Raw genomic sequence first — 12,538 nt, forward strand, 5'->3', positions numbered from 1 at the left:
TCCTTGACACCTTTTTGTGCTTTGTTATCGACATGTCCACCCAATTACAATTCAATCCGTGCAACTGGTGCTGGGGTTACCTTGGGAAACCCTAAAAACATGGATGTGTATGCATAGCCACTAGGTGGTGCTAAACACCTTCTGTTTTGCCCTGAATGAAAAAGTGCCATTTTTCTTCTGTAGCCCATTTTCTTCTTGATGAACCAATATTTTCTAAAAACAATAATAATGTTACACTCGCTGTCATCAAGTCCAAATAATAACAACACGGATATTCCAAGAAGGTCTTCACACCTTCTCACACAAAAAACACACCACTTGTTGTCTGTACAATTTTCGATTTATTTATAACAATATCTGTTATTTATTTTGTAAAGTACTCCAGCAAAAATTAAACATTAGTCTCTTTCCAGAAGAAAGTCTGAGCCTCCATGCATTGTGTACTATAAAAGCTATGTGTCATTCATTTAAAAAAAAAAAAAAAAAAAAAAAAAACAATTAGAAAATGAATTAACTTTAGCAAAACTGCTGCTCGGGAAAAAGAAATGATTGTACTTGTCTCTCAATTAAAATACAAAACACATTTTATATATATATATATATATATATATATATATATATATATATATACATAAACACAACTGAGTAAAATAACACTTGCTGACAGGTATGCAAAAATAATAAAACATTGTCGCTGTCTTTAAGAATAATTTCAGATATTGAAGATTGGTGTTACATGCACTAAGATTATGGCTGACACATTTCTGACAGAAGCAGCATTTTGAGCGTAAGGACAAGAGTGGTAGCATTAGCAGCAGCAGGGCACACCAGTTAGACACGGTAGGTTAGACAAAGCTCAACAACAACACAAATACCAAATGACCTTAATGCACTTAAAGACAATCATTTCAAAACGGTCCACTTAGGGTAAAAAGCTACTCATGACCGACATTTTAGAAAAGGTCCATTAGGATCTTGGCTCCATCTGAAAGGACCTCGAGTGAAGCTTTTCTCACCTTCAACTCAAGGAAGACCCTGTAAGTCACGTGATGCCACCTCGCCATGTGGACTGGGGTGTGTGCTTTGGTCCTCCCAGTATTGACCAGCTGACCATGTTTGCTTCAACATATTCACAACATCTGCCTGGAATGTTTCACCTGGGAGCAAAGTCATCATTCTCCAACACTGCACACTTCAAAACAGCCCAGCAGCTCCAGCTGTCAGAGCCATGTCATAAAAACCCACGTTGGCTTCACAACTGACCATATAAAGCCTACAAAATACCATCAAATTGGAATTCTGTGCGAGGAAGACGACACAATCATTTCAAGAGCATCCGCTGCTGTACACAAACGCCGACCTGTCTCACAATCTTGCGAGCGTCCTCAACCAGACGACGACAGCCGCACAAATTTGGACGACTTTGAGTTTGGCCTTTCCCTCTCAAAGTCCACACAAACAACAAACAATTGGCACTGGTGAAATGGAACAATGTTTTTTTTTTTCTTCTCTTTTCTCTCTTGCTCTCTCTACATTTCATTAAAAAATAATGAAAGAAACAAAAAAAAAAAAAAAAAAAAAAAACTGCTCCGATGATAACGACTGTTAACTTTCCATTTCATTTTGCACAGAGGTAGTGGCTATTTAGGTAAAGGGGTAAGGGACACGTGTAAATTAAAAATCTCTCATAGAAAATGTTTTTTTTTTTTTTTTTGACCAGAGGAATCTCAAAAGAACAAAATATAATACTGCAATCACATACAAAAGTAGTCCTTCATTTTTGTACATTTTATACAGTGTTCACACTTTTTTTGTCATTTTCTCTCCCACTCTTTTCTTGTTTTTTTTTCTCCATATGTTTTTTTTTTGTTTTACTTCACTAAAAGGCAAGAATATGGGGTGTGTTTGGAATAGCGTGACGGGCGGCCTACGCCAGCGGGTCGACGAGGGGCTCCTCCTCTCCGCGAGACAGCAGCTCTTTCTTCTCGTCCGTGCTGGCCAGCGAGTTGCGACTGTTGTGGGCGCCCATGTACAGCGTGGCGTACACTGGGTTGGTGAAGTTAGTAGGCTGGGAGGAGTCAAACGACAACAGAAAAAAAAGAATCTATCAGGTGTGTAGTAGTATGTGGTATGTAGATTGGATGATGCGAGTGAAAGTTTAATCGGAATCGCTGGCGGAAGCCCGTTTAAAATTAGAGGCGGACCGGCCTATAGACGGGTACTATTTTTTTACCCCTGGAAAAAAAGGCGAATGACGCACGACGGACGGGTACCCACGCTGCAGAGGGATGACGAATAACGGGACACTCAATTTTTAGTAAAATTCCCAGCTTCAAGTATAACACCAACTACTGCTAAGGAGGACTTATTCAATGTCCGATTTTTTTTTTTTTTTTTTTTTTGCCTGAAGTATCAGTTGATGGTATCAGCAGCCTCCACGTTACTCCAAATAAGGCTGGTATCGACTGATACTGAAACATGATATCAGTCCCCACCCATCCCTGGATCTGGCTGTATTTCCTTGGCACCGTTTACTACTTTCCTATAAGCCATCTTGAGGCATCTTTAAGCATTAGAAAAATTGCGGATAAATGAGTTTTTCAGCAAATCGCAACTTCTCTTCAGCGCAATCGTACTTATCCTCTGTTACTCACTTATTCCCTGTTTTTGTGCTCAGGTCAAAGTAATTCAAGTATTGCTTTGGCGCCATCTTGCTGCCACTAGTGTATGTTGAAGTGAGGTGAGATCTTCATTCATACAAAAGTAGTGCTTTGTTACTATCTCTAGCACTGTATACCTTATCTGGATCCAGGGTGAAATCTGCATCCAGCAGCTCCCCTGCATCGTCATCAGGCTCGCCCTCGTAGATCTTGTAGGCGGGGTTTCCGATCTCAACATTCATGGCCCCGTTGGTCATCCGCTGGTGCTGGAAGCCCTTCGCTCTACACGACACACACAACGGTCCGGATGTAAGACCCAGACACTGTGACGGCGCACGCACACATCCATACAATGAAGAGAGGCGGAGCACGGCGTCACGTCCAACCGGACTGAGGAAAAGCAAAAGCCACAGCACAGGCACAGACACAAACCCAGCATTCTATAGAGCCCAGAACTGATCCGGAGCTCACCGCACAAAACGAACCACCATAAATCTTAGATAACATCACTACCACTTAAATCACCACTGAAATGCGGTAGGGATGAGCATCTTCAATCTTGACCGAGCTAATATTTGCAAGCAAAAAAGCAAAGTTTGACGTGGAAACAAAGTGAAATACACTTCGGTCCAGAAGTGAAGTATTTGGAGTTTTGATTTGTGATTTCTTTTGGTTCAAACACCGCCGTAATGGATTTGAACTTAAACAAGAATGATGCAATTAAAGTGTAGACTGTCAGCATTCATGTAAGAAGTTTCATAAAAAAAGGCAATTGCTTAATTAGGAATTTTCTCTTCAGCGTAACTCCATTCTCAGGGATGCAAATGTGTTTGGACAAAGAAAGCGACTTTCTTAATATTCTGATGAACATTGTATGCCTTGAGTGACTGTCTGCACACATCTGAGGAAACTCAGAAATGGGTCATTAAATGAGCCCCGTACTTCAGGCAGCCATTAAGTGAAAATCATTTTCATCCACGTAATGAAAAACACGCTTCGGTTTTCAATGATGTCACTTTATCCAAATACTTTTGGGCCCATAAAAAAAATAAATATTTTTGAAACTGTAAACGCCTTCTATCTGTGAAATCTATAAAAGCTGAAAGCCTATACTTCAATCATACATTGTTCTGTTTTCATCCAAATACTTATGCCTTCAACGTAACATGAGGACCACATATCGTCGCTGTCCTGTGAAAAACACTTATTTCCATTTTTTTTTCCATTTTCCTTATTTTTACATGAACGGAGAGAGAGAGAGAGAGAGAGAGCGAGAGGGATCGATTCGATCGACCCGGATAGAGAGACAGGTCGTTTTTGAAATGCTCATCCCTACTGTGCATATACAATGTGACGGCATGAAAGACAATTACAAGACTACAGTACAGTATACACAAACAGATCTGCTCGCTGCAGATCTGTCCTACAGCTCCCGAAGAGGCAGATTAAACAGGAGGGACACCGAAGGGGCTACAACGACGCAACACTCATCACAGCACCAAACACTACACAGCAACTAAGACTCATGGGTAAGATGCGAGGTTTAAAAGGGTTGGGTGTCGCGAATCCCCCCTGCCCCCCCCACCCCCCCCACCCCCCGCAACTGTTACCGCAAGCGTTTGGAGCCGCTTTTGCTGGGCCGGCTAGACCTGAGGAGCAGAGGAGATGCCATTACGGTGTAGGAGAGAGGAAAGAAGAAAAACTAGAAAATAAATAAAAAGGATCCGGGAGAAAAGAAAAGGCCTCTCTCAATTGGGATGCGTTTCACTAGGACTCACCCTCTCATCCTTCTCCTGTACCAGAACAATGCTCCTACAGCCAGCAGGATCAGCAGGAGCAGGAGCAACACGGGGATCACGATGGAGGCTGTGCCTACACGCAAAAACACACGCAAAAGTATTGACGCATGGCAACTGCAGTAGCAGATTGAGGTGGGTTATGTTTTTTGAGTGTCAACTTACGCCCCCCTGAGCCGGTGGAACCTTCGCTACTGGTGACTGACTCACAGCGATGCCCCGCCCATCCCGGAGAACATCTGAACGCCCGCACAAGCGCGGGAGATAGCATAGGCAGGCATGAGGCGATGCGGCGGTTTTAACATCCGGACCCGACGATGAAAGCTTGGATGCAAAGTTTGCTCACCTGCATTCTGGAAGGTGGGTGAGAGGGTTGACGGAGCACTGTCCGTTTGCGCAGTATTCGTTGGTATCGCATGTGTAGCAGCTAGGCTGGATTCTTCCATTGGCACATCTATTGAGGACAGAAAGATGTTAGTTGCGTAATACTTTGTTAGTACACTTGCTCTCGAGCTTCTAAATGCAAATATTGCGCGATGATGATGAAGGGCTACTGAGATTTTTTTTTTTTACATCTCTGAAAAGAAAAAAAAAGCCACAGGGTGTCAGTCTTATGAGCAAAAAAATAAATAAAAATACATGGTAACTTTGTGAAGCTAATAGAATGGCAACAATAACCCAAATAACAGTACAAGATCACCCAGTTCAAAGAAATAAAAAGTGGCAAAAATGTACCCTGTGGCATAAAGTTTTTTTTTGTGTTTTTTTTTTGGGCACACATTACTTGGTATCCATTTTACACTTAAAATGCCGCACCCAAACAGAATACAGAGGAGCCTCTGAAAATGCAAATTAAAATTCAACCAAAATGTTCAGAAAAGTACAAATCAGTGAATACATGCCAATGTGACTGCAATGCAAGCGGACGGGGATTGGATATATAACCTGTCAATATGAGCCTCACATCATTGTAATCCTCACATCTCTGATAAATACATGCACATAAATCAAAACGGCAAGGAAATTATTTGTAACATTTACTATAATACGTGTTGACTTGTGTGTTGTTGCTGTCCAACACTTACAATCCAAAGTTGTTGTTTACATGTCTTTTGGGTCCGCGTATATTTAGGCAGTTTCGGATATTCAATAAATATTAAGTACAAAGATATCGGAGTCATACTGTGGATGTGCAGCTGACAAATGACAACTGGGCTTGAAAGAATTAAAAAAAAAAAATAGTCATATGAGGAAAAGGTTACTTCATTTAGGCAAAATTATCTGCCAATAGAACAAGAACATTTGACTTTGCAAGTGAAAACAAGCACTGTCCACATAGCTGGCCGAAAGTTTTGTGCTCAAGTGCCACATTCCATTTTTAAAACAGACAGATGGGCCAGGGAAATTAACATTTTGCATGTCCTAAAATAGTTGATTTCAATAATAAAATAATTGATGCTCATTTTGAAACGTTATTCATAATTAAATTGCAATACGGTAACTTCATTCACAACCATCTGAAATCCTTCCTAATGCACAGGAGATGTAAAAATGTTCGAAGCAAGTGAAATGCTCTTCCAACAAAAGTTACCCGTTATGAAGAAATATCTTGGCACCAACACCTCACTTTGCCATATTTCATCTTGTTTATAGTTTTTGCAGCAATAATGTACCCAGAGAGTGTGAATGTGTCAAACATGTCTTAGTGCTTGAGCTGTTTACCGGCAGGTGAATTCCCCAGTGGATGTAAACCTGTCCTTGGGGAGACACTCTCCGTTGCGGCAATAGTGACACTTGTCCACCTCACATGTGCTGCCGGTGTACTGAGGCAGACAGCGGCACAGTTTTGAGCCACTCGCGCTCTGTAGACACGTGCCTCTGTTCAGACAGTGGCCCTCACAGCCTCCTACACACACACACACACACACACACAGGTTATGCATATGTGTTGCGTTCCAAACAAAATGTGCACGTTGAAGCTATTAACCAGCAACACTCACGATACTGGCACTGGTCGCCCAGGAAGTCATGAGAGCAGCTGCAAGACGGTTGGTTCCCAGCACTGACGGTGCAGTTGCCTCCATTCATGCAGTAATTCCTACAGGTGTGCAGGTTACAGTTGGGCCCCGTAAACCCTGGCAAGCACCGGCAGGTCGGCGAGCCTGTTGACATTTGGAAGAATTTGTGTGTTAATGTTTTGAGGAACAAACAGCGTACTGGATATGGTTCTCAAAAGAGCTTGGTTCTCATTTCTTTTCCTGACCCACCCACCTCACTGGATGAACTTTAAGACTTACAGTATAAAAGCGTTTACGTGACATCACCAAACGGTCATGTGATGTGTTGGTTGGCAAATCGCAGTCATCGGGTTACTCGCACTTGTTTTTGCTAACATTTAAAGTCGCCCACCCTTACCCACACATACTATCCTGTCGATATTTCTGCTAATCGCTCTCCTTTCCAGCGCTATGCTTCCACCTTTCTAAATGTTCCTCCACCAGCTCGCTGCTTTCACCGCAGACCACAACGTCATTTGCGAACATCATGGTCCATGCTCATTCCGGTCTTACTTTTATCTTTCAGCCTATCCAACATCAGTAGAAAAAGGAGGGGGCTTGGAGTTGACCCCTGATGCAGTCCCAACTCCTTAAACCTTAAACTCCCGTCACACCTAGACACCACCACACCACAGTTTTGTCCTGTACTATTCTAACCTACCACTTTGCCGCTCCAGACTTCCTCCTGCAGTACCGCACTTCGTCTCTGGCTACAACGTCAAAGGCCGTAAGATGTATAAATAAACAAAACTGCAGCTCGTTCTGACCTCCTCTGCACTTCTGCATCAACACCCTCAAGGCAAATGATGGTACTCTTCCTAGGCATGAAACCATACTGTTGCTCACAAATACTCCTCTCTAACATGGGGTTGGCATGCTGTAATTTTAGGTCAGAATTGATAGCAGCTGCGTCACTGATCTCGCGATCAGTTTCTGCTTCCTACCTGTTGGAGAAGGAGCGCACGTTCCTCCATTCTTGCAGTAGTCTCTGCACTGGTCAATCTCACATCGATCTCCTCCATAGTTAGGCTGGCAGCGACATTTGGGCTGCTTGTGGGCGTTCAGGAAACAACTGCCACCATTCAGACACTGGACCAGGCAGGGGCCACTCGGAGGAGCTGCAGGCAATGATCGCCGCATTAAGTTCATTGATAGCTCTTAGCGCTTTTGTTGCAAGATTCAGCAACATTTCACACTTTCTTAGCAATGTTCCCCCCGCCCCGCTCAAAATGACTTTCTTTGTCACACAGTCTGAGAGATGATAAATTCAAATGCACTGAACCTTGCGGAGGGAAATGAAGCTCATCTTGCAAAAGAAACATTTGATTTAAAGACATGCATTTTTTTGCCGTGGTTCATTTGATAAATTGACTTGATACATTTAAATAGTTCAATAAACAGTTAAAAGCAAGCAAACACATTGTAGATACAAATATATACTGTACAGTATTGCATTAAATAAATATTAATAAAACCAAACCTTTAATGTGCTGTATGTATTACTAAGAAAAAAAAAAAAAATCTAATGATATGATACTCACAGATAGGAGACAGCGTGGGAGTGGGCTGCTTGACACAGGTGCCGTTGTCCAACGTGTGTCCGTTGGGACAGGTACAGACCGGCCCACTTGGACTCAGAAGGCACAGCCATTCACATTTCTTTCTGTCGCAGGGATTATTCACTAGAAAATGCACACAGTTGACAATGACACCACGCTTTCTTCTTCTCGTCTTGCTGCTGTTGCTGTGCGGCAAACTCACTCTCCGGTTGCTTGTTGCGGTGGTACAAAACCAAATCCGTGGCGTGGTTCATTCTTGTTGTCAGGTTCTCCACGTCGCCTTTGCCGAATTTATTCACTCGGAAGATGTGGTTGTGGATGTAGGTGATGCCGTAGATGTAGTCTTCAAATATATCAATACTGAAGGGTTGATGGATCTCTGTGTAAAGTAACACAGTATGAAAGGAGTATTGGAGTAAAAAAAAAAAAAAAAAGAAAAAGAAAAAACTGAGTAGGAAAAAAATAGAGAAATTCAAATTCAAATAGAGAAAAATGGGCAATTATGAAAGGTTAAAATTTCAATGAAAAATGTTAGGAGAATGAAGTCGTATTAAGTCAATACTCCCATAGCTGTTTCTCTACAGAGACTTGCTATATATCAATTAGGAAATGTCGTTGAATATTTGTTTAAAACACTTCTGCTTGATAACAGAAAATACAAAAGAAAGATTTCAGCTTGTGTAAAACCTTCTCAGGAGCAGACACACATGTTAACACAATCCCTCAACCTATATGGTTGCATGTGACCGTCGCATACTGTTAACATCAAATTCAATTTAAAGTCAAGTAAAATAGTGCTAACGAAATTGTGAATATATAAGCTTTAGTATCCGTAAAAAGTGAGAGAAATTTGAACTGCCGGTAGTCATTTTTTTTTGCAAAATGAAAATAAAAAAATCCCTTTGGCAAGAAAGATGAAGTAGACACAATTCATTTGCTTTAGTGGGCCACACAAAAAATGTGTGGCAGGCAAGATCTGGCCTCCGGGTACAGATGACAGAGGAATGCACTAGAATTCTCAACGGTATCAATTTCAACATAATATACCCGTAAGCTTGTGGTATTTCGACTAAACCTCTCAGTCTTACAGTATTTTTCCTCTTTTTAGTGTTGCCTTTTTAGTGTTGTGCAAATGCGCAGATTGTACAGAAAAGCAAGTACGTAAAAAGGTGCCACTCAACTAATCTTAATGCTGTTCACAGCCACAACTGCATCACTGCCATTCAGCCTCACGCTGCCGATCAACGATAGCTTGGCGTCGGCCCAGTACAGGCGCTGGTTGAAGTAGTCCACCGCAAGGCCTGTGTAAAAAGAGAGCAAAGTTACGAAAGGTGCATTTAATTGGCACACCTGTTTGTGAAATGTACGGCGTGCTCTACCAGTTGGCCACTGAATGTTTTCTTCCACCAGTGTCTCTCTCATGGTTCCATCCATGGCAGCCGTCTCGATCTTTGGGTGGTTCCCCCAGTCTGCCCAGTACATTTTCCTAGAGAGTGACGTGTCATTTGCATGGTTTAGAACTCAGCTTTAACACCCTTCCGATACGAGCTAGCTTCTCCTTCACTTCTTACCCTCTCGGAGGGTCGACCACGATGGCATAAGGCTCATCAATCATGCCTGAGATGAGCGTTTTGCGGTGGTGCCCTCCGCTAAGCTGAGCCACCTCAATGACGTCTCTGCCAGAGTCGGTCCAATACAGGTTCCCTGCCACCCAGTCCACAGCGATGCCTCGGGGCATCTTCAGATCAGGGATCTAAACACAGAGAACACCAAGGTCCACTTACAAAAAAAAAAAAAAAAAAAAGCAAGCGCTAGTCAACTGCTTTGTTGTTGTGTGTCTTCACCTCCACATTGGTGACGCGTGACTCCGTTTGCCGTCGGTTACGGTTGTTGTTAGGTGACGGGGAGGAGGAAGAAGGCAATTCGTACGAGGATATGCGCCCCGTGTGCCAGTTGGTCCAGTAAATGCGGTTTGTCTTGATGTGCACATCCATGGCATCGATGCGCACGTTGGCGTCGCCCTGGAAGATTTGCTCGTAGCGCCAGTTTGGCATGGAGGGGTCCAGGCCGCGGATCTCATTGTCGTCAGCGATGTAGAGCACTTGTCTCTGAGCTGAGAATGAATGAAATTGTGTTATACCTTACAATTGAGCTCAAAATTAAATACATTGGAGTTAGTGGTTTTTGTTGTTGTTTTTTTTATGGCCTTCTTGTGGCTGGATATGTCACAAGAATAGCAGCATTCTCAAAAATACTAATCACTTCTTGCATAATGTAAAGCATTATCATCTATATACAGTATTTTTACCATAGGATAGGCCTGTATTGAGGATTAGTATGAATTTTGGACATGGCAAATTTTCCTCAAAATGTAAAAAAAATAAAATTAAAAAAATTAAAAATTCAAAAGATGAAAATCTAATAAAGCGGAATGTCAACCCAAACATATTTTTTTCAAGAATATGTTTGTTTCAAGCAGGCCCACTTAGTTGAAACACGGCATTCTGGTTAATTTTGAGTTTGCGGAATATAAGTTAAGCAGCAAAATGCACTCGTTTTTAGCCATCTCTGGGGCTCTCTGACCTGTTTTCTGAATCTGAGCCGTGATTGGTCGTTGCGAGCAGTTGCGATGTCATTTTCAGTCGACAGAAGACAAAATGGCCGCCCCCAGAGATGGCTAAAAACGAGTGGAGTATTCCACAAACACAATATTTATCAGAATGCCCTGTTTCAACTAGTGGGCTTGCATAGAACATATTCAATTAAAAAAAAAAAAGGTTTGCGTTGACTTCGTCTTTAAAACAACATATTGCATGCTTTTGTGGACAGTGTAAACTACGGACAAAAATCATGAAATCACGTGTGTAAGGTGTAAGATGACCTCCAAGTTCCAAATTATTCATCTTTGCAAGACATTTTGGACAGCTGCCGTATGCTTCAAACTATTCCACTTTTGTTTGAGTTTGGTCAGGTGTAATGGCGTTGCTTCACCCCATCAAACACCTTCAGGAGGAATGAGATTGAGGCCACCACCTCCTTCAGCTCTAACATCAGCTACATTTGACCTCACACGTGCGCTTCTGGGTGGATGGACACAACTCCCACCGACACACTCCAACATCTTGGAGACAGCGCCTGTGTTGGGAATCACTCCCTGTCCTCGATGTTGTGACTGTGTGTGACTGACTTCTCCATTTTGAGTGAGTGTAGCGAGTTTAGATTATCCTCTGAAAACGTGCCCTCAATGTATCCCGCCATGCAAGCGGTGAACAATCGATTCATTAGAAAATGCCGTATGCGGCAGGTATAAAAGGTCTGTCGACAGATCTTTGTTGAAATGCCAGGTTTCCGTGGTCCAAAAATAAGATGATAATTCATTTCAAACTTTTTGAACCATTAAAGTGACCTATAATCTGTACCATTCAATTTTCTTTTTAGAGGGTCATTTTAAAAACTGACTGTGTTCAGAATTTATGCTCTTTTGATGCTCTCTGTGTTCATATCATGATGAGCAGTTTTGTGTTCTGCTTTTTGGAAATACGGCCAAACATTGGACACTTGGCTTCATTGGACTATAGTAAAATCTTCTTCTTTTCTTTTCAGTTATCCTAACTGAACTATATAGTCCACTACATAAACATCCGCGCACTGTATAGTGATTAGGGAACGAGTGATTGATTCTGAACACAGTCTTTATTTTCACTTTCTGCAGGTGTAATGTCCATTCACATCTTTTGCCATACAATGTCTGAATAGAATGCTAAAAATGTATACAAGTAGTGTACTCACTGTCAGCCTTGCAAGTGTCATTGATTCTGGTGAAGTACTTGTGGCAGCTGCACTTGTACGAGCCCTTTGTGTTGTTGCAAATGTGGGAACACACTCCAAAGTCCCTGCACTCGTTCTTATCTGTTAAAAGAGTCGCAGAAAAACCTGTTGTAAATTGTTCATGTAACTTGACATGGGAGGAGCGCCGACAATGAACACACCTTCGCATCTGTTACGCCCGTAGGTCTGGAAGCCCGGTTTGCAGGAGCAAAACGAGCTCGTCCCGTTGACCACACAGTGAGCTTCATCTCCGTCGCCACACACTGTCCTGTTGCTGCGGCAGTCATTCAACACGGTGTCTACAGGGCCACATTCTCACAGTTAGAACCGGGAGGAGGGCCTCCCCCCACCGTCACGGCATCGCCGCCCGAACACGACCGACCTTTCTTATTGCAGTTGATTTCATCAGAGCCGTAATCCTCACAGTCGTTGAAGAAGTTGCACCGCAGGACGGAACTGATGCAGCGGCCATTGGAGCACTGGAATTCATCTTTTTGACAAACTGGGGTGGACGGAGGACGCTCTGGAGTACCACAGTTGAAGAGAAGTTTATCCAAAGTCATTATTTACTTTTTTGAGAAGATGGCCGCCAAGATTTAAATATGTACGAACTAGTATGTTAACAGAGTAACAGATTG

The 12,538-nt window shown here is 42.5% G+C and overlaps 1 protein-coding gene across 3 annotated transcripts in view; it reads right to left on the reverse strand.

Moving 5' to 3' along the window:
* Positions 1–318: 318 nt before the first annotated feature.
* The window catches only part of LOC147142247 (low-density lipoprotein receptor-related protein 1-like), a 103,958-nt gene continuing 91,738 nt past the window's right edge, over positions 319–12,538 (reverse strand). For 2 of the 3 annotated variants that reach the window (XM_086039513.1, XM_086039512.1), the window contains 18 exons: positions 12,283–12,423; positions 12,062–12,199; positions 11,862–11,981; positions 9,917–10,185; positions 9,644–9,825; positions 9,452–9,558; positions 9,254–9,373; positions 8,275–8,451; positions 8,055–8,195; positions 7,458–7,631; positions 6,457–6,618; positions 6,179–6,362; positions 4,803–4,910; positions 4,622–4,695; positions 4,439–4,532; positions 4,271–4,309; positions 2,798–2,942; positions 319–2,068 (listed from right to left, as the gene is read on the reverse strand). In XM_086039513.1, coding sequence (XP_085895639.1) covers positions 1,928–2,068; positions 2,798–2,942; positions 4,271–4,309; positions 4,439–4,532; positions 4,622–4,695; positions 4,803–4,910; positions 6,179–6,362; positions 6,457–6,618; positions 7,458–7,631; positions 8,055–8,195; positions 8,275–8,451; positions 9,254–9,373; positions 9,452–9,558; positions 9,644–9,825; positions 9,917–10,185; positions 11,862–11,981; positions 12,062–12,199; positions 12,283–12,423 — 2,516 coding nt within the window. In that variant the 3' untranslated portion in view covers positions 319–1,927. The remainder of the gene's footprint in view (positions 2,069–2,797; positions 2,943–4,270; positions 4,310–4,438; positions 4,533–4,621; positions 4,696–4,802; positions 4,911–6,178; positions 6,363–6,456; positions 6,619–7,457; positions 7,632–8,054; positions 8,196–8,274; positions 8,452–9,253; positions 9,374–9,451; positions 9,559–9,643; positions 9,826–9,916; positions 10,186–11,861; positions 11,982–12,061; positions 12,200–12,282; positions 12,424–12,538) is intronic. The other variant, XM_086039514.1, reaches the window with a different exon arrangement.

This window comes from Filicampus tigris, chromosome 9 (genome assembly GCF_054856515.1).
Source record: "Filicampus tigris isolate MCC_2025a chromosome 9, RoL_Ftig_1.0, whole genome shotgun sequence".
In the NCBI taxonomy this organism is placed as follows: domain Eukaryota; kingdom Metazoa; phylum Chordata; class Actinopteri; order Syngnathiformes; family Syngnathidae; genus Filicampus; species Filicampus tigris.